The sequence below is a fragment of the Euleptes europaea genome, chromosome 3 (genome assembly GCF_029931775.1).
Source record: "Euleptes europaea isolate rEulEur1 chromosome 3, rEulEur1.hap1, whole genome shotgun sequence".
NCBI lineage: Eukaryota > Metazoa > Chordata > Lepidosauria > Squamata > Sphaerodactylidae > Euleptes > Euleptes europaea.
Window position 1 is genome coordinate 99,626,798 of NC_079314.1, and position 27,993 is coordinate 99,654,790.

At 43.1% G+C, this 27,993-nt stretch overlaps 1 protein-coding gene across 1 annotated transcript; it reads left to right on the top strand.

Annotated features, from left to right (window-relative positions):
- The first annotated feature begins 8 nt into the window (after nt 1-8).
- SVOPL (SVOP like) lies at nt 9-27,983 on the top strand. Its single transcript, XM_056847186.1, has 15 exons — nt 9-99; nt 712-803; nt 1,974-2,072; nt 2,909-2,980; nt 4,103-4,227; nt 5,011-5,074; nt 6,312-6,437; nt 7,791-7,919; nt 9,651-9,724; nt 13,891-14,099; nt 14,973-15,084; nt 20,701-20,782; nt 23,386-23,475; nt 25,477-25,590; nt 27,950-27,983. Exons 1-15 carry the CDS (start codon nt 21-23, stop codon nt 27,959-27,961), a joined length of 1,479 nt encoding a protein of 492 aa, XP_056703164.1. The 5' UTR covers nt 9-20; the 3' UTR covers nt 27,962-27,983.
- The last annotated feature ends 10 nt before the right edge of the window (nt 27,984-27,993 follow it).

Here is a 27,993-nt window from a genome sequence, read left to right on the forward strand (position 1 = left end):
GGACTTGCATAACACTGAAGATGACTGAAAAGAAAAGAAAAGGAACAAATACCATTGATCTTGAAGAAATGGGGACCCAGGGACAGGAGACGAAGAAAGGTAACCTCGTTTTATAGCTTTTCTTTTATCCTATTCTCATATTCAAACTGGACTCCTTCACTAACCCCCACCCCAAGGGTTCCCAACCTCCAGAAACCAGCAGGAGATCTCCTGCTATTAAAACTGATCTTTAGCCGATAGAGATTAGTTCACCCGGAGAAAATGGCCATTTTGGCCATTGGAGGCTATGGCATTGAAGCCCCTCCCTAAATCCCACCCTCCTCAGGCTCCGCCCCAAAAACCTCCCACCAGTGGCGAAGAGGGCCCTGCCAACCCTACCCACCCCCGAAGTTCTGATGGACTACTGTACCTTGTCTTGCCTTCTGGATCTAATTAACTCCATGAATCAATCCTTGGCCTACTGATTTCTTCACCCACCCCACTACAATGGCCACAGATCATTTGGGTTTTGCTTCTATCTTCTCTCTATAGCACTAAGTCCTCTGTACTACTTTCTGAAGCCAGAATTCTATCTCACATATATTCAGCATCTGACAACATTAAAGAATTTGAACATATCTTTTTAATATTTTCAAATTAAATGTATGTCTTGCTGCTTATTAAGACAGCCCTACATGCTACTAATAACTGTCCTTTTTCTCAACGTTTTAGAGCAGAAGACGTTTACTGTGGAAGAAGCTGTGGAAACGATTGGGTTTGGGAGGTTCCATATCGCGCTTTTCTTGATCATGGGCAGCACTGGAGTAGGTTTTGACTAGGGGATGTAATAATCTGACTCTGAAAATAATCATCATTAGAGTCAGTGTACACACAGTTCAAAGTGTTGCTAGCTCTCTATGGATGACATTATGTATGCTGAGAGCAATGCATGTAGAGAGAGAACTGGCACAAGTCCACTGACCCTATCCACAGCCTATGCATAACCAGTGGCTCATAAGAACAGAGTGTAAACATGTAGGAAACATTTGCACTAGGGTTGCCAGGTCCCTCTTTGCCACTGGCAGGAGGTTTTTGGGGTGGAGCCTGAGGATGGCGAGGTTTGGGGAGGGGAGGGATTTCAATGCTATAGAGTCTAATTGCCAAAGCGGCCATTTTCTCCAGGTGAGATCAGTTGTAATAGCAGGGGATCTCCTTCTAGTAGCTGGAGGTTGGCAACCCTAATGTGCACACAGACTTGTGATTTTGGGCCTTTGCTAGGTCTCACCTTGTGAAGACTATAGTGATTTTAAAGTTCTTTTATTATCATTCCTGCATGTCACCAAGAAGTCTTATTATGTTTGACTAAGCCAAAGCTCGAATTGTCTCATTGTTATGCAATGCCATTGAAAATTTTTTGACATGAATGTCTTCAGTGAAAACTACATAGGAATGGATTATCTGTACTGAGGGGGAGAGAGAAGACTGTGGACCCAGGAGAAGAGATAGACATTGACTTTATGCTTTGTACATATGCTCACACTCCTTTAAATAAATATTTTTAACATGCCTTTCTTGACCCCATCTTTTAAATGTTAGAACAAACATTCAACCAGGATCAGTTTCCCTTCTTGCTGGCAAAGTTTCAGCAGGAATGGCCTAGATAATTCAGCTTTCCTTTTTCAAAATGTGCTCTTACGTCTGGCAGTTATGCTTCTTCAGAAGGGCTATATGTGAAACTAGAACCCATCTATTTTTTTAAAAAAAAAACCTCACCACCATCTCTTGGAATATTAAAGTGAGGCTTAGGCACCAATTCATGTTATCAGAACTGGTATAATAGCCTTTGAATGTAGGAGAATTTGAGATTAATTTGCCACAGTGGTTCATCTGCAACTTTGGTGAAAGGATTTTTTTTTCTCTCAGCAAGCACGACAATTGCTTTACGTGTTAATTTTGTAGCTGTGCTAATGAAGGATGTGTGTTAATTCCCGAAGGTGGCAGAGGCCATGGAGATTATGCTTATCGCTGTTGTGGGTCCAGTTATTCGCTGTGAATGGCAGCTTGAAAATTGGCAAGTGGCGTTGGTGACAACAGTAAGTACAGCTTTCACTGTCTGCTTCTGGACTGATACAGCTGGGGAGAGAACATCAGCACAACTTCTATTCATTGAAGGGTCCTTGTGAATTTTTGTCCATTAAGCTAAAAATGTTTGCTTTTGTATGATTTATATTTCTCCTAGCTTGATATTCCCCAAAAGATCATTTCTGGCCTAATTCTCACATTATGATGCGACAATATGGTTGCTTCTTTGTAATTTTGCCACATCCATTCTGTGTAGGGTTGCCAACCTCCACTTGGTAGCTGGAGATCTCCCGCAATTACAACTGATCTCCAGGTGACAGAGATCTGTTCCCTTGGAGAAAATGGCCACTTTGCCAATTGGACTCTGTGGCATTGAAGTCCTTCCCCTCTCCAAACCACACCCTCCTCAGGCTTCACCCCCAAAATCTCCTGGTATTTCCCAGCCCAAAGCTGGCAACCCTAATTCTGGCAATGATCACTTCATTTTGAACGTAGAAGGTGAGATCGAATATTTACCAAAGCTAGCTATTTTCATTAGGTTTCTTTCACATGGTAAATATCACTTCACAGGCTTCCCAAAACAGGCATTCATGGCAGCCCCATGGCACTTGGGTCCTCGAGCTTTCAGTGTGGGGTAGAGACCTGAACTGTTAGAAACAATCTGCCAAGAGGGAGAAACATGTTAATTGCTAAATTTTATTTTTCTGTACAACTAAAAGTTCAGTAGACTTCTACTCATCCTAGAAGCAACTTGAGAGTGTTTGTGCTTTGATTATTCATTGTGTAATTAAGTTTAGGGCTATTCCATAGTGTAAAACATTCATACTTGTGTTCCAATCATTTTCAGATGGTCTTTTTTGGCTATATGGTATCCAGTGTAATCTTTGGAGTTTTAGCTGACCGATACGGCCGCTGGAAAGTAAGTGACATTAAAGGGAATACATTAGGTTGCCTTTTGGCCTTGCTCCCATGGGTTTAATGATAACCTGAAATGTTGAAATTTAGCAGATTAAGCTTCTCCTGACATGGAATTAAAGTAAATTAGAGCTCGGCCCCACCTACAACGTTTGAGAACCACTACACTAGAAGCTAGACATTTAGCTTTCCTGTGGCAGCTTGAGCAAATGCTGTCACTGCCCACTTTTGTTTTTCTTTGAAGGAGCCTCAAATTTAGTGGACACTCGTATACATATGTTAGCTCTTAGCATATTAAACACAGGAAGCCACCTTTTACTAAGTCAGACCATTGGTCTATCAAGGTCACTATTGCCTCTACTCTAACTGGCTGTGGAACTCCAGGGTCTCGAGTCAAGGTCTTCCACATCGCCTACAAGCTGACCCTTTTAGCCGGAGATGCCAGGGATTGAAACTGGGACCTTCTCCCTGCAAAGCAGATGCTCTCCCCCCGCTCCACACGCACATGATACATTGCCCTGCAATGATCGTCAAGTTTTTTCATAGCTACTGTGAAATTTCAGGTTTAAAATGGGGACACTAGATATGGATGACAGGAGACAGCTGATAGGAAGAAAGTAGCTTCCTTTGAAGTGTTGGAGGAGGCTGTTACAGATACCATGGACTGCCAAAAAGCAAATCAGTGGGTTCTAGATCATATCATGCTTGAACTGACCCTAGAAGCTAAAACGACTAAACTAAGGCTATCGTACTTTGGTCACATTATGGGAAGACAAGAGTCACTGGAAAAGACAATCATGCTAGGAAAAATTAAAGGTAGCAGGAAAAGAGGAAGACCCAACAAGAGATGGATTGACTCTATAAAGGAAGCCACAGCCCTCAGTTTGCAAGACCTGAGCAAGGCTGTTAAGGATAGGACGTTTTGGAGGACACTGATTCATAGGGTCGCCATGAATCAAGTCGGAAGCGACTTGACAGCACTTAACACATACACAGATATGGATGAACTTTAAGTCAACACCATTCAGTTTTTTTCAGCAACTTGCACTGTTGTTTTTTTCTTTGGAGTCAGCTTACAGTCTTCTTTTTAACACATTTAATATTCCTTTCCATATCCCTGTTCCAGATTTTATTTATCTCTTTCATCTGGGGAGCATATTTCTCTTTGCTTACGTCGTTCTCTCCTTCATATATCTGGTTTGTTTTCCTCCGGACCATGGTGGGATGTGGCGTGTCGGGTCATGCTCAAGGGTAATGTATTGCAAACACCTTTTCAGTCAAAACATTCTCTGACAATGCTGGGCAGGGTGTATGGCTGGCAGCATGGCTGGCAGAGTGCTTGCAAGCAAGTGGATGGAGGAAGGGCAGGTAGGCAGCATGGGGTGCACAGCAGAAGCCCTGGGTCCTGGCAGCTGCCCCACCTCGGGATATGCTGATGCTAAGCCCGACTTGAACTGGTACAAAACATGGCAGTTTTCCTTCCCAAGACAATGGCATTAGTTCCTCAACATCTACACTGGATCCCTGCTGTCTTCTAGTTACAATGCAACATAATGGCTTTTACCTATGAAGCCCTAAATATTGTAGATCTAATATGCCTAAGGAGATGTATACTTTCTTGTGTCCAATTCCAGTTTCTGAGCTCAGCAAAGGATGCTCTTTTAATGTTGCGCCAGAGGGCAAAGGCTCACAGAGATGTTTTAGGTAGTTACTCCCAGCACATACTGTGGAACTTCTCTCTAAAAAACTTTCCAGACTCAGCATCTTTCCCCAAACCTGAGAGAACCTTGCTAGGTCTTGGTCCAGCTATCTCAAATGGCAACCGTATGCATGTATACACTGTGCTTTCTCAGCCTATTGGATGAATCACATCAGTGGATACTGATGACCAGTATTGTCTACTGAGTCTACTGAAGTCAGTCTCTGGAACGTAATGTGAGTCAACCAGAACTACGTATAGAAATCACGTGGTGAGCTGGGTTGAACATTTCGTTGTCTCTTCTTAACCTTCCCACTTTATCCTGTTTTTCTCAGGCTTATAATAAAAACGGAATTCTTGCCTACAAAGTATCGGGGCTATATGCTGCCATTATCACAGGTAAGCCCTGTCTGCTGTTTCAGAATTTCATCTTGAGAAACAGACAAGTCATCCTATTGCCTCTGTGGGTTGTTTTTTTTTTTTAATCGTTCTTGGGATTCCACCATTTACACCAGGGAACCCCACACGGTACCTTTGGGCGACATGGTGTCTGCCAATGTATTTCCCATTTCCGCTTGCTTCATCCCCCAAAAGCCTCTTCTCTAAGAGAAAGGAGCCAATCATGGCTTTCCTCCAGATAATTGGAGGAGGTGCTTTGGCAGAGCCCAGGGGGCATCATTTTTGGGTATTCAGGGAGCTCCCATTCAGAAATACCAGTGCCCATCATAGGAAGGTGCTTGGCTTGGCACCTTCCACCAGTGTGTATTTGACCCACCTCATTAAAATAGTGCTTTGAATCCTGAGCCAACAATTGTGGATGTGTTTTACAGCATAGTGTAGTGGTTAAGAGCAGTGGTTTGGAGCGGTGGACTCTGATCTTAAGAACCGGGTTTGATTCCCCACTCCTCCACATGAGCGGCGGATGCTAATCTGGTGAACTGGATTGGTTTCCCCACTCCTACACGTGAAGCCAACCGGGTGACCTTGGGCTAGTCACAGCTCACCTACAGCTCCACCTACCTCACAGGGTGTCTGTTGTGGGGAGGGGAAGGGAAGGTGATTGTAAGCCAGTTTGAGTCTCCCTTAAGTGGTAGAGAAAGTCTGCATATAAAAACCAACTCTTCTTCTTCCCCAGTTTTAGTGTTAGTTTTAGCATGCATTTTGGATTGACTGAAAGACACCTAAGGAGATCGGATGAGATGGGATAGAAATATATAAGTCAAATGAAAAACCTCAATATGTTCCAGAATTGTACAAATACATACTTCAGCCAGGGAAATATCCTTATCTTTGGTGATATGCTTTGCAGCATTAAATGTGTGCACTGCTATGCACTGAAGAAATTTATTTTCCAATAATTGGATACTCCTTGTGTTACGCTCTGGAAGTGATTGGCAGCTGACATTCAACCTTCCATAGCCGAGCAGAAGAACACATTGCTTGCTTTAACGAAATCTGTATTGACAGCCTGTGAGTTGGAAACTGGCACTAACAGTGAAATCTCTTTTCCTAATAATATTTATGCCTCAGCAAAAGCCCAAGGAGGAAAGACATGAATGCTGATGTTGCTAAAACAAATAAGAAGTAGAGAAAATTCATCACCTCCTGTTTTAACCTCTTATTTTCCATTTGACAGGTATTTTGGTTGGCAGGATCCTTGTTAATTATTGGACTGGCATCAGTGGTTAACCCAACCCTTGGATGGCGATGGCTGATAAGAATGGCCTCTCTCCCAGGCATCGTTCTCCTTTTAGCATTTAAGGTTAGAAATAGTTACTACTGAATTAATAATATATTGTACAGTTATTTTAATATAGACTACACTGGTCCTGGTGTAGGTAATCTTCTCAAGTTAAGTAACAAACTATTTCACCGTGAGTCAGATCACACGCACACAATTCTGTCCATTGTAGATATTGGGTTGTATGTTATGACTCCATTCTGCTAACGCTAGAGCTTTCCTTCTGCATCAGCAGCAGAAGAAGAAGAGTGGTTTTTATACCTCCCTTTTCTCCAAGGAGTCTCAAAGTGGCTTACAATCACCTTCCCAGCATGGTGTTGTGGTTAAGAGCGGTGGACTCTAATCTAGAGAACACGGTTTGATTCCCCACTCCTCCACAAGAGCGGCAGAATCTGTTGAACCGGATTGGTTTCCCCACTCCTCCACATGAAGTCAGCTGGGTGACCTTGGTCTAGTCATGGTTCTCTCTGAACTCTCTCAGCCCCACCTACCTCTCAAGGTATCGGTTGTGGGAAGAGGAGGGGAAGGAGATTGTAAGCCTGTTTGATTCTCCTTAAAAGGTAGAGAAAGTCGGCATATAAAAACCAATTCTTCTTCTTCCTTCCCCTCCTCACGATAGACACTTTGTGAGGTAGGTGGGGCTAAGAGAGTTCGGAGAGAAATGTGACTAGCCCAAGGCCACCCAGCAGGCTTCATGTGGAGGAGTGGGGAAACAAATACGATTCACCAGATTAGCATCCGCCGCTCATGTGGAGGAGTGGGGAATCAAACCCGGTTCTCCAGATTACAGTCCACCGCTCTTAACCACTACACCATGCTGGCTCTCGAAGGGTCCTTGCACCAAAGGAAAGCTCCAGCATCAGCTGAATGAAGCCATATGGTACCGGGGAGTGACTGTGGCTCAGCATTAGAACATCTGCTTTGCATGCAGAGAGTTCTTGGTTCAATGCCCATCATCTCACATTTAAAAAAATATGTAACAGGTGATGTGAAAGACCTCTACTGAGACCCTGGTGAGCTGTTTACAGTCAATATTGGCCTTGGTAGACCAGTGGTCTGACTCAACGTAAGGCAGCTACATCCTGTAGTCTGAAAAAGTTGTGCCACAATCACAGTAATTGTTACAAATTATTGCAATCACCAGAATTATTTTTGACTGTAGCTGGGATAGCTTAAGTCACACGTTATGTTTTTCCATGCCTGCAAATGACTCACAAGTACTGTGTGAACCACTCAGCAGTATATATTTGCAGGTGTAGTGATGTGATTACTGTAACCTTAAAGGAAGACCTCACTTAGGTTTGTTATTTAAGTATCCATGACAAAACTGGAAAAATGCTGCAGCTCATCCATCTAACTCATTTGTATTTGTAGTTCATCCCTGAATCCGCTCGGTATAATGTTTCTAGTGGAAATGACAAAGCTGCTGTTGCGACTCTGCAGTGGATTGCCAAGATGAACCGTTCTGCTATGCCTGAAGGAAAGTTGGTGGAACCTGTTAATGTAAGACTTGGAATAATATTATTATAGTTGGTGGCTGACCCTAAGATGAAATAAATATTCATTACTAAGTTGCATGATCTGTGGGGATGGTAGTTATCGTATAAGACTAAAGGTATTTATTTAGATATTTATATCCCATTTTTCTCCCCAGTGGGGACCTAAAACAGCTTACAGAATCACAGGGGAGGGGCTGTGGCTTACTGGTAGAGCAACTGCTTGGCATGCAGAAGGTCCCGGGTTCAATCCCCGGCATCTCCAGTTAAAGGGAGTACGTGATGTGAAGTACGTGATGTGAAAGACCTCTGCCTGAGACCCTGGAGAGCCGCTGCTGGTCTGAATAGACAATACTGACTTTGATGGACCAAGGGTCTGATTCAGTATAAGGCAGCTTCATGTGTTGCCTCCTCTTCCACTGTATCCTCACGAGAACCCAGTAAGGTAGGGTGGGCGAAAAGAGAACAATTAGTCTAAGGTGATCCAGCAAACTTCCATGGCTAAGTGGGGATCTGAATCTGCACCTTTCAGATCCTACTGCAACACTCTAAGCATGACACCATGTTGCCTCAAATGACACAATTGGGAGTATTGCCCTGCCAGAAAAAGATGGCAGCCCTGATCATTTTCTATCAATATACCTAGAACCAACATAGGGCACAATCATGACATGACATGACAAAGACAGAGCAGTGTAGCAAAGTTAGAATTTCTGAACACGACTGGAGAAACCCTGGTTCAAATCCCTATTCAACCATGGAACTCACTGGGTGACCCTGAGTCCCAGCCTAACCTTCCTCACAGGGTGGTTGTGAGGATAAAATAATGGAGAGGATAATCAGGTTGAATACAGCACTCTGTATGAGAGACCAATACAACCCAGTGTAGAACAATTTACAGGTATTCTACCTAGAGGGATTTCTAATTTGAAATGTATTATGCATCTTATACGCATGCCTGGGCTTGTATAAAGTTATCTATCTATATATGGTGATGCATTTGTATATTACTTGTGTGTGCATTATATGGGTTTTTATTTGACCACTGATGAAGGCCTGTAGGCCAAAACGTGTATGGTGTGTAGTTTAAGTCCATCAACCTTATGAGTTATGAGTTTGGCGAAACGCATGTGTTCGATCCTGGCTGAATCCTGGCTGAAACAGGGAATAAAGGAGGCTAAAGTGACCAAAGTCAGCATATAAAAACCAACTCCTCTTCTGTGAGGCTCCCCATAAGCGCATTCACCATGTTGTCTGAACAGAGGTGATGTATATATTTTGCATGTGTGTACAGCTTTGGTACAAACAAACCAGAACCCTGGAAAGTCCAGTGGTGGGTTCATGCATACTGAAGCCTGATGTGCATGCAAAATTCATGCATTGCCCCTGTTAAAACAAAATGGTGACCATTTGCATCAGGAGGATCCTTGCATAGGTGTTGGGCTCCCAGTATGTGTGAACACAACATTTAAAAATGACTATAGCGTGCCTTCTGTTGTTTGCCCCCAACCCCTGGGATACTGGGAGCCTCCATACATGGAGGTTCCAATTAGCTGGCTTGGTGAATTGTCACTGATGGACCCATCCTTCCATCACCTGCTTGACTTCATTAAAGTATAGTCACAAAATAGTTTCTAAGCAATTGTTTCAAGCAATCATACTGAAGCAATAGCATCTCTAGGTTTCAGTGGTGCATTCCTAACTTTTATCTATTTGTACTTTTAAAAATTATTTCCAGGAAAGAAGAGGTCAATTCAAAGACTTAATGGATCCCAAATACTTACGGACAACTTTGCAGATATGGGTTATATGGTAAATGTGTTTGAGTTGTTCCTTTCAGATGACGATGTGCCTAGGCTAACTAAAATCAATGGAACAAGCCAAGGGAGTCAGTTCAGATGCATTTTAAAGAGCAAAGTCATTGTTCTCAAGATAGTCTATTAGAATGGGAGAAAATTGGTTCTGATGATTGAATTCGCCAGTCTTTTTCATTAAAGGACCTATGCTCTACCAGCTGTCTCTCTATCACAGGTCAAGGACCCAAATGACAGCTGATGATATTATGTGGAAAGCCTATTTCTCTTCCTGTTAACTGGGAAATTACATGTGAATAAAAGATGAACACGCAGCAGATAATGAAGCTGCACAAATATCCCTTGCATACCTCCTGATCCATTGAAATGGCTCTGTTGTACAGCTCTGCAATGCAAACACTGGGTGCCAAAGAGTCAGCCGGCAATCTTATTCTATCGTATCCAAGCAATTTAAAACTGTTTAAAGACACGCACAGCACCGCAAATTAGATCTATCATTGGGATATAATGGAAGGTGTGTTTTGTCTAGCAGTAGCAGGTACTGTCTTCTGCTTTCCTCCTCCCGTCCATTCTATAGCTGGTTTTTGCATTCCTGTCTTGCTGCGGTTGATGGAATTACTAGAGGAATATTGACACAATAAGCACCCAGTATTGGCCCATAATTCCATTTGCATGGGCACATTCCCTTGCCTACCTGTTCAGAATTGCATTTCTTTTTAAAACAGCCCAAATCCAATAATCAAGATATGCAAATATTTCAGCTGTGAATTGTTATACACACTTTTTCTAAATTATCTAGCTAGTAGGCTATTCTATAAGTACATATGCATGCATATGCCAATTTGAACCTTCTTTTTTAATTTTTAATTTTTTATTATATATTATTATATAATAAAGGGGTACAAAAGGAAAACAGGGAAAGGGGAAGAATAAAAGTGTCTAACATGCGATTTTAAAAAATTATGAGTAAAGATTTGAATTCAAATCAAGCAGACGACATTACTTTACGCTTCAATATTTGGACAAGTTGCACAAGTAACATAATCGATAAATGGTTGCCATCTATGACCAGTTAATATAGCCACAAACCAAGTAAATGTCTAAATATAAAATTAAAACTACATTACAATTTCTGTTACTTGACTTCTGGGTAATATGCTCTTCTTTCCCTGTAGGGGTCATTGGTCTTTTATGCATGGCTGTTTCCCTCACTGTCACCCCTCTGACGACTTCGGGTCCTTTTGTTGATTATGCATGCTGTTTCCAACCGTCAGAGGTCGCTTCACTCTCCCCCTGCATTTCCACACGTTTTGCCCATGTTTTCAAATTTGAGATAAAACAGGTCTCTGAAAATGCAGGCAAAATGTGGGGAAACGCAGGGGGAGAGTGAGGCGACCTCTGACAGTGGGAAACAGGTGGGAAACAGCATGCACAATCAACACAAAGACCCAAAGTCATTGGAGGGGTGACAGCGAGTGAAACAGCCTTGTATAAAAGACCATAGTCACCAGGGATAGAAATGTTTAGAAAACGTTTCATCTGACAATTATTCTGGCACCTCACTGATTTCATTTACTTGGGCAGCAGGGCAGGAGAGGAAATGTGACAGAAAATAATGACTTCACATTCTGTAGCTTGTTCAAATTGTTTCACGTGCTCCGTGATTTTGGGTGAGCATCTGCATGGAAGATATGCACATATGTGCAAAGTGCTCTCTACATACAATCAAGATCCTTGGAGAAATGGATGAGGGTTTTTTAAAATATGCGGCCTGACCTGGATGGCCCAGGCTAGCCTGATCTCGTCAGATCTCAGAAGCTAAGCAGGGTCAGTCCTGGTTAGTATTTGGATGGGAGACCACCAAGGAATACCAGAGTTGCTGTGCAGAGGAAGGCACTGGCAAACCACCTCTGTTAGTCTCTTGCCATGAAAACCCCCAAAGGGGTCGCCATAAGTCGGCTGCGACTTGACGGCACTTCACACACAGAGATATGTTCCTGACAGGAACATCATCCACCCAAAACAATTAACCCTGCCAAACTGGATCAACCCTATTGGTGTTTCTTTATAGTGTTTTCACTTCCTGTCAATCATTGCCCTATCTCAGTGGCTGTGGGGAGGGCTTTCTGATTCTGTATAAGTTCAGGTTGCATGTACATGTGCACCACCAGTACATGTGCAACCCCCTAACGGGGCTAATAGTGCCGCCAGGGCCAATTCAGATGGAGGAAACTGAATAAAGGGAAAGCTGAAGGCCCCTTCTCTCTGTATGCTATTTGGATTGAAAAACAGTGTTGCACTGACCTGTAACTGTTGTTCATCAAGTGGTCTTCTGTGCAGGCACACATGGGAACTGCGCAATGCTGAAAGCCATAACGGTTCTAGGATTTTCTCAAGTCTGAGTAATCTTTATTGAATTGAAATGTAGCCAGGAAGGACCCCTCACCTTGCTATGCACTGCCCTTTGAACCATATTTTCTCTGAGCTAGGCTCCAAAACTGGAAGTCTGTCATGCTGGGAGAAAAATGCTAAAGGCAATACAGCTCAACAAGGTAAAGTATGCAGAGTTGAGGGTTTTGCTGTTCTCTCTAATATGCTCTGATGTGGAGGGGGAGCTGAATGCAGAACAAAGTAGCTCTAGAATCTTTTCCTCTTAGGACATTGTCACCCGTACCATAGTAAGCAACTACAGCCACTTACTACTTGCAGTGTACTTTCTGTGGGGGGAAAGCCCCTGACTAGAAAATAAATCCCAGATAATCTATGCATTTTTGCCACTGGGGTATTTTAGTACCCCATTGGGTATTAAATGGGTACCCATTGGGGTACTTTAATGGGTACTAAATGGGTACCCATTGGGATATTTTAGTACCCCATTGGGTACAGTATCCGTTGGGGTACTGGGGTATTTTACCCTACTGGGGCATTTTTCTACTCTGTTAATTTTTTAAGAAAACAGTGATCCAATAAATCATTTGAAGTGCTCTGGAGAGATATAGCCCTTCATGACAACCATAAACAAACAAAAAAACTTTGTGGGACATTTTTACCTCTAGATATATGGCGAGTTTGGTTTGGGATGGAAATATGCCCCAAATGCAATATTTCTACGTTTATTTCAGAAGGTTTGAAAGTTAAGTTAACCCTCTTCCCAACCTACTACTTGAAAAGTGGGTGGTGTAAAACTAACTTGCATAACAGTGTTGTTATACCTCTGCAAAGGAGAATTTTCATTGCCTTTAAAAGAGGGATGCTTTCTTTTAGGTGTCTGTCATTTTGCAGGGAGGGTCCTACAGCTCTGGGGTACATCCTCTGAGGATTTTATCCCAATGGGAGGGATTACACCCCAAAAAGTGTTTCTCACATAAAACCATCTTTTGGACTGATTAACTGATTTTAATTCTGAAATTTAAAAGCCCATCTCAAGTTTTTAAAATGACACAAATCCAAATCTGATTTTTTTCCTTTGAGTGTCTATAACTGACAAATCACAAGTCTTGTGTGAACAAGGAATGAGGAGGCAATGCGTCTCTGGGTATGGTATTTCTTTCCCTTCCTGGGATTCCTCCATGTGTGTTTTTGAAAAGTTACAGCCATGCATACTGGAAGCCCAGCAATGGGAGTGCACGTACCCACAATGAATGCTCCCAGTGGTCCATTTGGTGGATATTTACAATAGCTGTACACATGTAAAAAATCTGTGCATATCAGGTGCATTGTGAATCATGTCGGCTCCTGGTATCCATGGTGGTAACCTTTAAGAAGGACTACTGTTTGTAAGTTTCCCTTCTTTACTCAATAGAACGCTCTCTGTAAATACTTACCCTTATTCCAACATCTGTTTTGCAATAAAACATGGAGCAATTTAATAGTAGGCCTCTTCTCCAGACTCTATTTATTTATTTATTTATTTATTTATTTATTGGACTTATAGCCGGCTCTCCCTGGCAAAGCCTGGTTTAGCATGACCACTAAGCACTAGTCTACTTAATGAGTCCAGAATACTTTCAGTTCTAACACAGCTCAAGTTCCCCCGAGTTATTTATTGACAGGATTACTGTGCTTTATTCCACACTGTCATTTGTGGTCCTTCGTGAAGATCTTGTCCTACACACCAGACTAGTTTCATAACTTATGCTGGTTCTTTGCCCTTCCCTTTCACAGGCTTGGGATAGCTTTTGCTTACTATGGTGTCATCCTGGCTAGTGCAGAGTTACTGGAGAAGAACCTGGTCTGTGCCACAGGAGGAGGTGGAGCTGAAGAGGCTACAGTCGGCAGTGATTCCGAGGAGATCCGGAGCCCTTGCTTGTGTCATTTGTTTGCTCCTTCAGATTACAAGGTCATGATCATCAGCACAATCGGAGAGATTGCATGTAACTTCTCCTCTTCTTTATTTGAATACAGGATTGTCTGAAGGGGAGGGAGAGAGCACTGCAAAATTAAAGAGGAGGAGCTTGGGAACCCCCTACTGTGTATGGAGGGCGCATTGCATCAGCTTTCATCATCCACAGGACTCGATTCTACTTAGCTTTCTGGTGTTACCTGTAAACCAAGAGTTCATGGCTCTTAGGGCCAAGCTAGAGGGAGAACTGTGGTCAAATCTCCTGTCTTTTCTTGGAAAGCAGCTGCAGGGATGGGTGAATGGACTGGGTCTGTAATGTGTGGTGGGAAAGGGTTTAACTCTCTCCCCTGTGTCATTTTCCTGATTTAAATCTCCCTCTGTCTCTCCCCGCTGGCTGCTTTTAAAAGAAAATAGAAACGATGAGACATGCAATCACAGATTACCAATGTTTCATCTGGTTTGGCCGTAGGTAACAAGTTCCATGATATGGAAGGGGGGATTTTGCCACCTCAGAGATTGGCTGCAGTTGCAGCAGCCGAGATCAGTGCACTTCAATTCGCATACCATGTGGTTCTTCCATGAATGAAGAGTGCTGCTTAAAGTAGCATTTGATCAATGCATGGATATTGCTGTTTCATCACCACATTCCCTCATGATGTGTACTCCAGAAAATATCAGTGGCGTTCTGCCATGCATCCTATTGCCCACATCTGCATTGCAAGAGCCATGGAGGTCTGAACAGTTCTTACATATATGTACAGAAATTATAACATTCATAGCTGTTCATAGTACCTTCCCTGAATCAGGGAGCATAGATTACTGGTAAAGAGGGCTTAACAGCCAGGCTGAGTACTCTGGTTTTGCAGTCTTGACATTTCACCCCGCCCCATTCAATGTTTTCCAGTAAACCCTGTAAATATTCTGGGCATTAACTTACTGGGAAGGCGACTGAGCTTGACAATAACGATGGGGTGTACAGCACTGTTCTTCCTTCTCCTCAACATATGCACTTCCAGGCAAGTATGTCGTATTGGTATATTAAGATGAAAAAAATGTAATGGTTGCATATTGCATGTTGTACACCCTAAAGTTGGTGATGTTCCCAACGCACTGCCAAGACATTCTGAGAATTTAATACAATTGAAGACATTGAGAGTTTAACACAATGGACATTCAAATGTTGTTGACAATTTGTATTTCTTGACCGTTATGAATAGAAAGATTATGGTGGATAGGGTTGGTTCATTTTGGGGTGTGAGTCATGCCTTCAGTTTTATAAACATGTACGTGTGTGGAATCGGTGGCTTCCGGCATGTCACTAAGAGGAGCGAACATGTTGATTAGTAAAAGCTAATAAAGGTAAATTGCTTGTTTCATGAAAATACAATATAGCATCTTCTTGTTTGGTGGGGTTGCCAGGTACCCCCTGGCAACTGGTGGGGGTGGGGGATTTACCGGCAGGAAATATAGGCCTAGGCATGTGTCACTGGCAAGGTGGTGACATCACTTTCTGCACACACCAGACCAAAATGATTTCTACCATAGAGTTTTTTGCTTAAATACCAGACTGTCCCTGCCTTGCTGATGATGTGATGGTGTTACTTCTGGTGCAAACTGGAAGTGACATCACCATGTTGCCAATGATGCAAGATGAAGATTAGTTTTCCTGCCAGTAAGTCTCCCTCCAGCCAGTTGATCAGTGCCAGGGGAAGAGGACCCCCTGGCCCTGGTGGGGGACTGGCAACCCTACAAGCCAAGTGGTGAAAAGTGCTGTCAGGTCACAGCTAACTTATGGCAACCCTGTAAGGTTTTCAAGGCAAGATACAAACAGAAGTGGTTTGCCAGTGTGTGCCTCTACATAGCAGCTCTCAACTTCCTTGGTGATTTCCCATCCAAGTACTAACCATGGCCAATCCTGGTCAGCTTCCAAGATAAGACAAGATTGGGCTAGCCTGGGCTATCCGAGCCAAGACACATCATATCCTTCAACGTTTCACTTGTGACATACTTAATCTCATCCCAATAATTTTGGCTCAATATCCCTTTTCCCATTATGCAGCAAGGAGAGCTTTACCCCACCCACTGTATTCATTTACTCTCCAAGAGCTTGTCTTCCATTAATTTAAAAGTGAAGAATGTATTAGTTCAATAAATTAGATGTCCTGGAAAAACATAGGGTTGGATCCTATGAAGCCATGCTGCTAACAGCAGTGCTTTCCTTCCTTTGCACAGAGCCTTCAGCTGATTTAAAAGGTACTTCAGTGGACGAGTATTTGTGCAGGAGCAACTCCACTTGCTTTAGTGGAATGGATCCATTCTACAGTTGTTCTACAATCTATTATCACAGTATTGAAAACCCAGCTCACTGGCTGCCATATGTGCCATATTGGCTGCAAGCTATGCACTGCATGAGGCCACGTTGTTCATGTGCAGGCACTTACATGCCTGTTGTACTAGAATCAATATGAACCTGTTAGAGGCCTGAGAGCCAGCATGGTGTAGTGGTTAAGAGTGGCGGACTCTAATCTGGAGAACCAGGTTCAATTCCCCACTCTTCCACATGAACCCTGCTAGGTAACCTTGGCCAGTCACAGTTCTCTCAGAACTCTCTCAGCCCATGCGGAGGCAAGCAATGGCAAACCACCTCTAAATGTGCCTTGAAAACCCTATGTTTTCTGGAACATACTACAGCATACATAGGGTTGCCAGGTCCCTCTTTACCACCAGAGGGAGGTTTTTGGGGTGGAGCCTGAGGAGAGTGGGGTTTGGGGAGGGGAGGGACTTCAATGCCATAGAGTCCAATTGCCAAAGTGGCCATTTTCTCCAGGTGAACTGATCTCTATCAGCTGGAGATCAGTTGTAATAGCAGGAGATATCCAGCTAGTACCTGGAGGTTGGCAACCCTAACCATACACCTGGAAATAGATCCTACAAGACAAACACCAGCGTGGTGCCAGCATGGTGTAGTGGTTAAGAGCAGTGGTTTGGAGTGATGGACTCTAATCTGGAGAACTGGGTTTGATTCCCCACTCCTCCACATGAGCGGTGGACACTAATCTGGTGAACTGGGTTGGTTTCCCCACTCCTACACATGAAGCCAGCTGGGTGACCTTGGGCTAGTCACAGCTCACTTAGAGCTCTCTCAGCCTCACCTAACTCACAGGGTGTCTGTTGTGGGGAGGGGAAGGGAAGGTGATTGTAAGCCGGTTTGATTCTTCCTTAAGTGGTAGAGAAAGTCGGCATATAAAAAACAACAACCAACCAACCAAACACCAGATTTGCATCTCTGCCATGTGTTTGACTCCTGCAAATATCTCACCCCCACCACCCCAGCTACTTCTGGAAACTCACAGAACCAATCAGATACTATGATTTAAATTTCTTAAGATTTCCTACCCAGGAGGGACAGATGGGAGGCAAATGCATAGTAGCTGGAGCAACACTGTGTGCCGCCGGATCACAGTGACCTGAGCCAGTGTGGCAACTCATGTATGAAAGGACAATTACGTGAATGATGGAGCCACTTGTAAAACTTCCCACAAGCTTATTCTGATTCCCTGCTCTCTGAAACTTAAGGGATGCCAATTAAACAATGTGTGATCTTTGACGTACAATCCTTAATCCTCTTTGATGATCTGACCTGTTATATAATCTTGCAAGCTCGTCATTGTGAAACAAACGAGGTGTTGCTGTTCTCACTAGAATGTGAGGCCCAAGAGCTTACAAATCCCCATGTTCAGGATTGCAACAGAGTTTGGGCGTTTGGGTGTGTTGTGGTATTCCTGTAAATGCATAAAAGCAGCTCTTAACTGAGGCTGGATGTATTCAGGGCTAAAAACAAAATAGATTTCTATGGGTGGAAAAGCAGAATTCTATGCAAATGAAGCAAGTTTGCATCGTTTTGGTTATTCTGCACAAATTCTGTTAGTTGAGAAGAGGTCAGATTACTCTGTAGGGCAGAGTCCCAAAGCATTTTCTTCTGAGAAACTCCTCTTCAGCCTGTTTGCTGGCTTCTTACATTCACGAACCTATTTTCATAGTGTTATGGGAAAAGACAAGAGGCTTGATCTGTTCCTTCCTATGCACCTATTTCTCCATCTTCATTTCCAGAAGGAACGACTCTTAACTGTTCTCAGTGTTCTGAGAAAAATAAACTTCCCAGTTGGGGGGAAGCAGGAGTTCATTCTTTTTTTAAAAATTACCATAGGTATATCTTGGAAGTCCCCCAAATATGCAGAAACCCCGGTCCTGTCTGTGGAGGGGTTTTTCCATTAGCCTGGTAAAGTCTGCTGTTAAGAGGGAACAAGCTGAGTGCCCATGAGGAAGTGTGTGTGTTTATTTACATCACTCCTCACACTTCACTTTTCTCCCTAAAGGGAACCTATAGTGCAGTGATGGCGAACCTTTTAGAGACCGAGTGCCCAAACTGCAACCCAAAAACCCCTTATTTATTGCAAAGTGCCAACATGGCAATTTAACCTGAATACTGAGGTTTTAGTTTAGAAAAAAATAACTCATACATTAACATATTTGTCTTAAAAGAAAAACACAATAACAGAGCTTTCAATGATACAAACAACTTTTTATTGAAAGGTAAAAGTTTGCATTTGGCATGCTTTTGAACAATTAATGTGATTTTTACTGTTTTATGCATGCTGATAATTTGTCTAACCTTGGCTCATACTTTGTAAGTTTGAGAGCAACACATGCAGCACTCAGGTTATCTGTTAGTCTGTTTCTGGTGTCAGATTTGATATACCGTATTGTCCGGCGTATAAGACGACCCCCAACTTTTCCAGTTAAAATATAGAGTTTGGGATATACTCCTCCGCAGCCGAGGCCCACCCCTCGCGCGCTTCGAGCCGGGCCGGGGGGAGGCGGCGCCTGTTCCTGGAAGAACCCCGCCTGGGGAGTTAGTCACATTCTTGGCCGCGCTGCAAGAGTGGAGCCAGACGCACCAACGCGCAGGCGGGGAGGGAGGTGGGGAGGGATGCAGGGAGGGAGGGAGGCAGTGGGAGCGAGGAGGAGGAGCGTGCAGCCCGCACGCATTCGCTCAGCCCGGAACCACCCTCAGTCTGGGCTGGAGCGCGGCTGCAGTCACGACGCCGGAGCGGGTGGGCAGGAGCCAGGAGGCGGAGAAGGACGCGGGGAGAGCGGCTGCCCTGGCCAGCCGGCCAGCCAGCTGCCTGCCTGCCTTGCGCCGATGCCGGAGCGCGGCCGAGCGCTTCCCTCTGTGTGCCCCGGCACGCCTGGCTCCGACTCCCAGCCGGGCAGCGAGCGCCCTCGCCGGGCTCGCCTCCCCTCCCTCCTCCAGCAGACATGGACAGAGAGGAGGCAGCTCCCCAAGCAGATTCTCCAGTCTGGCTCAAACGTTTCAGCACCCGCCCTATAAGACGACCCCCGGCGTATAAGACGACCCCCGACTTTTGAGAAGATTTTTCCTGGGTTAAAAAGTCGTCTTATACACCGGACAATATGGTAATTCAAAGCTGAAAACAGCAGCTCACAAGCATAAGATGATCCAAATAAAGTAAGGAAAGCAATCCCAAGTGCTTTCATTGACTTAAAATTATTTGGCAGAGAATTCCACACTTTAAGGATTTCATTTTCAGAACTACCTGTGCTGTCCTTTGTCATCCCTTCTATCTTCTCAAGTGTTTCACGCAGGTCATAGAATTTATTTTTCCAGATAGAGCTTTCTTGAAATTCTAATAGCTCCATTTCCAGATTTCCTAAATCTAACCAGTGTAAGCAGGAAAGATCAAGTTCTTCAAATTTGGCTTAATCTGGAGAAGTAAGAAAACACAGGGTTGTCTCCATCTTACGGAACTGTAAAAATCTGTTACTAAAATTCACCTTTGCAGCTGCTACAATGCTAGAAAATTCCTTGTAGATTTCCTGATGCAGATTCCTTGTAGATTTCCTGCCGCATGTGACAGGGGAGGGAGGAAACGCTCCCATTGGGATGCTGGGCAGAGGGCTCTGAGTGGCTTACAGTATTTTCCCCCTATTTTATCTCTGTGAGATAGGTTAGGCTGAGTGTATATGACTGGCCCAAAGTTAGCAGGCAAGTTTCCATGTCAGAGTGGAGATTTGAACCTGGGTCTTCCAGATCCAAATCCCACACTGTTACCAGTACACCATGCTGGGGACAAATTTTGCGAAATACTCCTCTTCAAACTCAAATCACCCTCTAGGATTCTATAATACCTTAACAGCTTTAAAAGGCCCTTTCCCGCCCCCCTTTGGTCCCCCCTTTACTTTTTCACAACTTTCAAAATCCCTTGCCTCCTAGCATATGCTCAGCCCTGATAGTGATAGTGGTGCTGGTGTTTTTATTTTGATTCATTTATTTTGATTCATTAGATTCATGTGCAACATCCTATTTTCCTGCATTCTTAGGGAACAACCACAGTATTTAGAAACCCAAATGCTTGTCTGGGGATGGCCTAGTCCTGCTGCTTTCATGATTGACACAAGTCACCCACTTTACTGCTATAGTAAAAAACAACAACAAAAGACCAAAATTGAACTCTTTTGGCGCAAACTGCAATCAAGTAATGACACAGTCGCCATGCAATCATCGTTGCACAAAAAATTCATGCATCTTTTGTTTTTTGTTTAACATCTAGCTCGGGACTCATTGGTTTTCTTTTCATGTTGCGTGCCTTGGTATCTGCAAACTTCAACACCATCTACATTTATACAGCAGAGGTAAGACTTTTTAGAATCCATGATTTGCGCAGGGAAGCAATCCTTAACTGGGGGAATAGGGGGGTATATATCTTGCACATGCTGTTTTCATACCTTTCCCTCATAAATGCAGAGTTCCACTTATAAGGGTGGAGTTCATTCATTAGGCCTTATCACAAAATACCTAGAGTTTCGTTCACAATCATCCCCAAACCAGATTTATTTTGGGGCTTGGGCTCTCCTTCCCATCTCTCAACTGCAAATGAAGACTTCCTGGTTTAGGAAGTCTTCAATCGAAATTAAACGTGTTGTGACATCCTAATGAAATGAAGGCATCTTAAGATATTGGGGGGTTCTTTTCTGGGAACTGAGATTCTAAAACAGGATACACGTATAACTTAGGCTCCAGTTTGTTGAAGTGCTTACATGGACATCACAACAAATTGGAATAAGATTGAACTGGGCAGTCTTTGACCTTGGGTCAAGCACATGCGGGGATGAAAGGGGGAATATGCAAACCCACTAATAAGCCAGGTTCATGTTCTTCATGCATAAAGTTATTGTGACAGCCAGTCACATCTACATTACTCCATTTAGCAGAAAGCTCTGACGGGAGGGGGGGGGCTCCATGGAGCTGATTCTTCTAGAAGCTTATTCTCCATGGCTGGCCTGTGACTGGGCAGTCCCCATGTGTGCCTACACAGAAATCACGACAATGAACTGATTAAGGGGCTCCTAGGAGCGAGATACAGCAAAGACTAGTGTCAACAAAAACTCCTGCTTGATAAGCTATTATGTTCTTTGCAGTCATGCAAAAAAATGCCCTGGGCTGGATAATTACAGAATGATCTACTCGTAAATTAAGTCCTGTTTTCACAGCCTGTCCTCGTGAATAACAAAGCACAAAAGCAAAGAGCTGAGGTAGATTTTTTACCCTTTATTACAATTTGATTTCAAATTCAAAAAAAAATCTGAAGTGGAACATTTGCCAAAATTTCTTTTCAACTGTCAAAAAATTAGTTGTGCTTTCAAAGTTCCGCAATTCCAAAAAATAAACAAAAACATCATTTGGGATCATACAAAACTTTAAGGCACCGGGGCTTAGAGAATATCATTAGTAACGTTGGAAGTTGCACAGTGTCACACTACTTCAACATGAGACTACTTTCAACTACTGTCAACAAGGATGAACTCTCTCCCACTGAAATCAGCGGGACTCTTAAGTAGGCTTATCAGCTGCCTGCTAATAGCAGGCAAACTCCTGGTAATTGTTGCCAATGCCTGCCGATGCTCATCTGGTTGGCGGGTGGAAGCAGGCTGGCAAAACTGGGTGGCGGCACCGATCTTTGAACAGAAGCACCGGCATCGCACCAGGGCATCACTAGCATTTGCCCCGAAACTCCACAGATGCCTGCACTTCCAGGTTGCATTGGAAATGACATCATAGTGTGGTGACGAATATTCTCTCCTGCAGTAAGTACCCTGACTCAAAGGCCCTTGAACTTTGGCCGAACTATGCAAAAATATTTCTTACCAAGGACACAATTTTCAGCGTATCTTGTCCAGGATTGCTGTGCCTGGGTGGCAATTTGTGTTTTGACACCTCCTCCTGAGGAGTTTAGTTGCTGGCCAGGGGATATCCCAATTGAACCCCCACCCAGTTAGGGTTGCCTAACTTCAGACGTTGTTCAGAAGTTCCTCAATTGGGGGTTCTCGCAGGATATGTTATTAGATCTTGGGAAAACTGAAGCTTTCACCAAAATTAAAAAGCACATTAAATATATGCTGCTCAAGATCATTTGATCAAGGAGCTTCTAAGGGATAAAAGGAAAGGAAAGCACATTAAAGAGCTTGATTATAACAGCACTACTTTTCGTGCTCGCCACGTTTGCTTATACATATTATTTGACAACTCCTCGTCTTTCTACAGTCTTCTGTTTAGCTAGATTGAATGCTAACCCCTCTATGGTTATGCAGAGCAGAATTTTGAATATACCATATCCAGACAGGACCTGTCCTTGCTCTTCTGGCACTATCGATTCACTAGCTCATCCCTTTTGGAATGCCGCTTTTACGAGAATCACATTATATCTCCCCCCTTTTAACATACAAATCTAATGCCTGTGTCTGACATAATGCCTTTTCTACTAAGCGATAGGGATCCCAAGGCTACATTGTCAGTGGCAAGATTTGTTTCAGTCCTTATATCCCTCAAACACTAGCTATATGCTGCTCAAGATCAATGGATCAAGGAGCTTCTAAGGGATAAAAGGAAAGTTAGGGTTGCCAACCTCCAAGTACTAGCTGGAGATCTCCCGCTATGACAACTGATCCCCAGCTGATAGAGATCAGTTCACCTGGAGTTTTGGCAATTGGACTCTATGGCATTGAAGTCCCGCCCCTCCCCAAACCCCTCCCTCCTCAGGCTCCACCCCAAACCTCCCACCGGTAGCAAAAAGGAACCTGGCAACCCTACACCCAGTAGTTCATCTGTACTGGACTGTGACTTTGTCTCTGGAGTGGTCTGTCCCCCAGGCTTGGTACCCAACTGCAGTTGGCTTTAACCTACTCTGTTCTAGCGTACAGGCCTGACTGACACTGAGTTAAATACTGCTGTCTCATAGGTTTATCCTACTACAATGAGAGCCCTGGGGCTGGGGACTAGTGGATCGCTGTGTCGCATTGGTGCTATGGTGGCACCTTTTATAGCACAAGTAAGAATACTTCCTTTTATTAAATTCAGCATGCCAGTAAAAATAGATGCTGGACAAGCAACTTCAGATAAATGGCACAGGCTGTTTCATTTCCAAATATGTGTGAATTCAGGCTTTTTAAAAAAAAGGTGAGAAAGATAAGCTGAACCATGCTAAGGCACCCTGTGGGGAGGGGCTGTAGCTCAGTGGTAGAGCATCTGCTTGGCATGCAGAAGGTCCCAGGTTCAATCCCTGGCATCTCCAGTTACAGGGACTAGGCAGGCAGGTGATAATATGAAAGACCTCTGCCTGAGACCCTGGAGAGCCGCTGCCGGTCAGAGTAGACAATACTAACTTTGATGGACCCATGGTCTGATTCAGTATAAGGCAGCTCATGTGTTATGGAGGAGCTTCCAAGCCACAGCAATATTATAATTTGCAGTGAAATTAGAATTTATGCTGGATGTAGTTTTGGTTGCAGCGCTTTAAAAAAGAGGTAGACGAGGTTTGGAGTAGGGCAGCTAGAGCGATAAAAGATTTAAAAATATTTTATTCCTCTTTTCATTAATGTACATCAAAGAAGATGCAAGGAAAACTGTAGGATCAAATGGTAGAGGGTCCCCATACAAACAATTCTGACAAGCTTTATTGGCAATAGTTGGAAAAGTGTTACTGGAAGGGATTCTGTTGAGCAAATATGCTGGAGAAATATTGTGAATTCTTAAGTTCTGACATTACATTTATACCAAAAAGGGTTTTACCTCTAGCCAAATGTATGATCCAGCCCAAACTAAGCATCAACCCTTTTTCTTTTAATTAAAAACATTTAAGCATATTGTTAAGCATATTCACTTAAAGTAATAGGGTTTCAAAGTGTTTGGAATCTGCTCAAGGACTTTCAGGCAAAGTTATAAAAAAATAGATAATTCCACAGGGGTAGCTGTGATAGTCTGTTATAGAAAATTTATACAAAAGTCCACTTTTTAGCACCTTAAAGACACCCCCGTCTTCTGAAGTAAGCTTTTGTGAATCAGAGTTCATTTAATCAGATGCATAAAGTGTACATAGTTTAGGCTGATGCATTTATACTTAAACCTACAAACAACAGATGGGTGGGAGATATTTTACAGAAAGATCAATTTAAAACAAGATCTAAAGAAAATAATAAATCACTGTGTTTGTAAGGACCACTCCCAAGTGCTGTTACAAAGGTAAAATGGAATTTACATAAAGGCTAATCTAGGAAAGTACAAGGTGAGACAGGATAATTAAATAACTACAGTTATATAACTACAGGGACTACACAGAGAATAATTGATGTTATTACACATCTATAAGGAATGGATGATGCTAGCTGAGAATTCCCAAATTCTTGTTCAAATCTTAGGAAGGGGAAGATAGTATTGAACTTCTCAATGAATCCTAATTCTGCATTTTCACACTTCAGTCTCTCTTTGAGGTTTTCTGTAGAATGATGTTGTATCTCAGCAACATAATTTCCTGAAAGATTAAAATACATCAACCTTTACAAATATTATGTTCTGCTAAACTCTATATGGTACCTGTACTTTTCTAATTGGATGTTTATTATGTCTCATCTTGTACTTTTGTGATGTAGATCTTATATTAATCCCATTTTTCCTGTCAACCAACAACTGGGAGTGGTTTATTACCGTGCTGGTTGGATCCTGTTTTAAACCGGCTTCTCTTTATAGCACATTCTCTGCTCGTATAGATATAGAATGACTGTTAGTCAACAGGTTTTTGAGATTTTTTTCCTACTAGAACTAGAAAGATTCTGAAACTTTTCTTTTGTTGTGAGGAAAAAGAAATTTTGCACAATGGCCAAAATCTAAAGGCATGCTTCAACCCACTAGGCTTAAGTATGCCAACCTCTTGTGCTGTACTGTAGCCAGAATGATTATTTTTGGTGAAGCAAAGAAAGGATTTCCATAGTTAAGCTTTTTTTTTTAAGTTAAGTTTGTTGCATTACAACATTTGTTCTAATTTTTTTATTTGTAGGTGCTCATGAATGCTTCTTTCTTGGGAGCGCTTTGCCTGTTTGCTTCCGTCTGTGTTGTATGCGCTATTTCTGCTTTCACTCTACCCATAGAGACCAAAGGAAGAGCACTTCAGGTTGGTAAACCACCAAGGAGAGCGAATGAAGCTCCTAGCCTGCAAAGACTCGGGGGGGGGGGGCAGCTTCCTCAGCTATGTAAAGCCAGGAGCCCTATAAGAGCCACTTGTTTGTCAGGAACTGGCAACCTTAAATGTCATTTAATGAGAATCATAGAACCACAGAGTTGGAAGGGACCACCAGGGTCATCTAGTCCAACCCCCTGCACAATGTAGGAAATTCCGAACTACCTCCCCCCAACAACCCCAGTGACCCTTACCTCATGCCCAGAAGATGGCCAAGGTGCCCTCCCGCTCATGAGCTGCCTAAGGTAATAGAATCAGCATTGCTGTCAAATGGCCATCTAGCCTCTTCTTAAAAACCTCCAGGGAATGCTTACCACCTCCTGAGGAAGCCTGTTCCACTGAAGAACCGCTCTAAGTTAGAAATTTCTTCCTAATGTCTAGACGGAAACTCTTCTGATTTAATTTCAACCTGTTGGTTTTGGTCCGAGAAAAAACAACCCTTTCTACATGAGCCAAGCACAAGTGGCCTTGTCCCGCAAGGGAGATCCATACCCTAAAGAGACCCTCTAGCTGAACAGCTGATGGAGATGTTTCTCTAACACAATGCAAACAAGTCAAAACTTTGTATGAGCACCCCTACAAAGAGCGTACAGTAGACATTCACTATTCACAGGAATCTGTTTGTGATCACCATGGTGCAAAAGGTGCAAATACTGGGTAGCAGGCTTCTGCTGCCTCCCAGTAGCAAAACAAACAAAATTTTCACAAAATTTAACAATGCAATGATTAGTAGGGTTATGGTGTGATAGGAGTAAAAACAGGCTGGGAAATGCATCACACTAACAGACCGTAAATGAGATCACAAATCATAAATCTGTGAATGGTGTAGATCTACTGCACTGTTGGGATTTTCAAATACTGACATACACCCTGTAAGGTTGATAAGCTCCAGTTTCTATCATTTAAAAGTGAATCAGTAAAGTGTACATGAGCTAGTAGGATATGGCCAATCCACAGAAAAAAAAATTAAAGACACTGAACCACAAAGCAAACTGTTTACGCAACTGTTAATAAAATGCCACCTTTTAAGCTTCAAGTTCCTCATATGAATTGGAAGTAACCCCCCTCCCCAACACTCTTGCATTAAGGACAACAGTAAGCTAGATAACGTTTGTGTACTGAAAGTGCTTCATAAACGATAGGCTACAATTTAACAGCTGCTTTGAGCTGCAGTGATAGTATTGATCCAAACCAAACTAATGTCCTCCATCACAAGACTGTAGCTCTGATTCTGATTTTCTGTACCAGCACCATGCTGGCATGGTTTGCTAACCCTCTGCGTTAGCACATAAACCCACTTGCCATTTATATCAGGTGATTTTTCTCCATGCCACTACACACCTCAAGAGGCAAAGGGAGGAAAGAGGCTGAAATGGAAAAACATGTCAAATACATCACAGATGCTGGGGATCATAGGACCTTCATGGGCAAAAGCCATGTGAGGCAGGGGTCGTAGTAAGCAGAACAGGGGGAGACTGAGTAGAAAAGGTGGCTGGAGCCAACCCATTAACTGTACTAAATGTTAGCTACCAGGTCAACATCACTTTCTTTCTTTTTATTCTCTGCTCTTATGACAACAGTCTTGAGCACAAATAGTTCCAACAACAGAACGACAACAAAAAGAGTAACGATAATAATAACAATAAATATGCCTATGAAACTAGGGCATCAGGTTGCTCAGATCTATCTAACTCAGTGGTTCCCAAACTTTTCGGGCCACCGCTTCCTTGGTTCCACAAACTCAACCCCAGTGCCCCCTACCCTATGCTATAAAAAACATTATTCAAAATAGGGGTTTGCATGACTCACTAAAGAAGATGACAATAAAATTTCAAAATCAAATTAAAACTTTTTAGTTGAAATTTATTCAACGAAACTGATGAACCAGTTTGATCCAGTGGTACCAGCTCTTCAAAGTCTGGAAAAAATGTCTGACAGTTTCCACCAAATTTGCCAGCATGGTACCATAGCTTGACCTATTGTAAATTAGTGAACAACACAGTTGAAGGGGCCCACCTCTAGCACCCCCCTGCTGCCCCCTTGCTTCATAGTGCTCCCCTAGGTAATCCCACCGCTCCCCAGTGGGTGATACTGCCCACTTTTGGAACTACTGATCTAACTGTTAGATTTGATTACATGGGGGTGGGGGGGGGGAACTTGACAACTGCCAGGGTAATATTATAACTTCCAGCCAAAAGGGTCTGATGCCAAAATCACTTACAAAGCCTTTTCTGTGCGATTGTGGTGAGTTGTCTAATGGTTAAACTTGGGTTTTTTAAATCTTCCCTTTTAGCAATCAAAATGAAGATGCCGATGCTGGGAAAAGGCAAGATAAGG

Bases quoted from the DNA above. Each gene is read 5' to 3' on its own strand.
- SVOPL (XM_056847186.1), top strand. From the start codon at position 21: ATGACTGAAAAGAAAAGAAAAGGAACAAATACCATTGATCTTGAAGAA. The intron at 6,438-7,790 runs GTTAGAAATAGT...TTGTATTTGTAG, and splicing joins TTCTCCTTTTAGCATTTAAG to TTCATCCCTGAATCCGCTCG. The intron at 7,920-9,650 runs GTAAGACTTGGA...AATTATTTCCAG, and splicing joins AGTTGGTGGAACCTGTTAAT to GAAAGAAGAGGTCAATTCAA.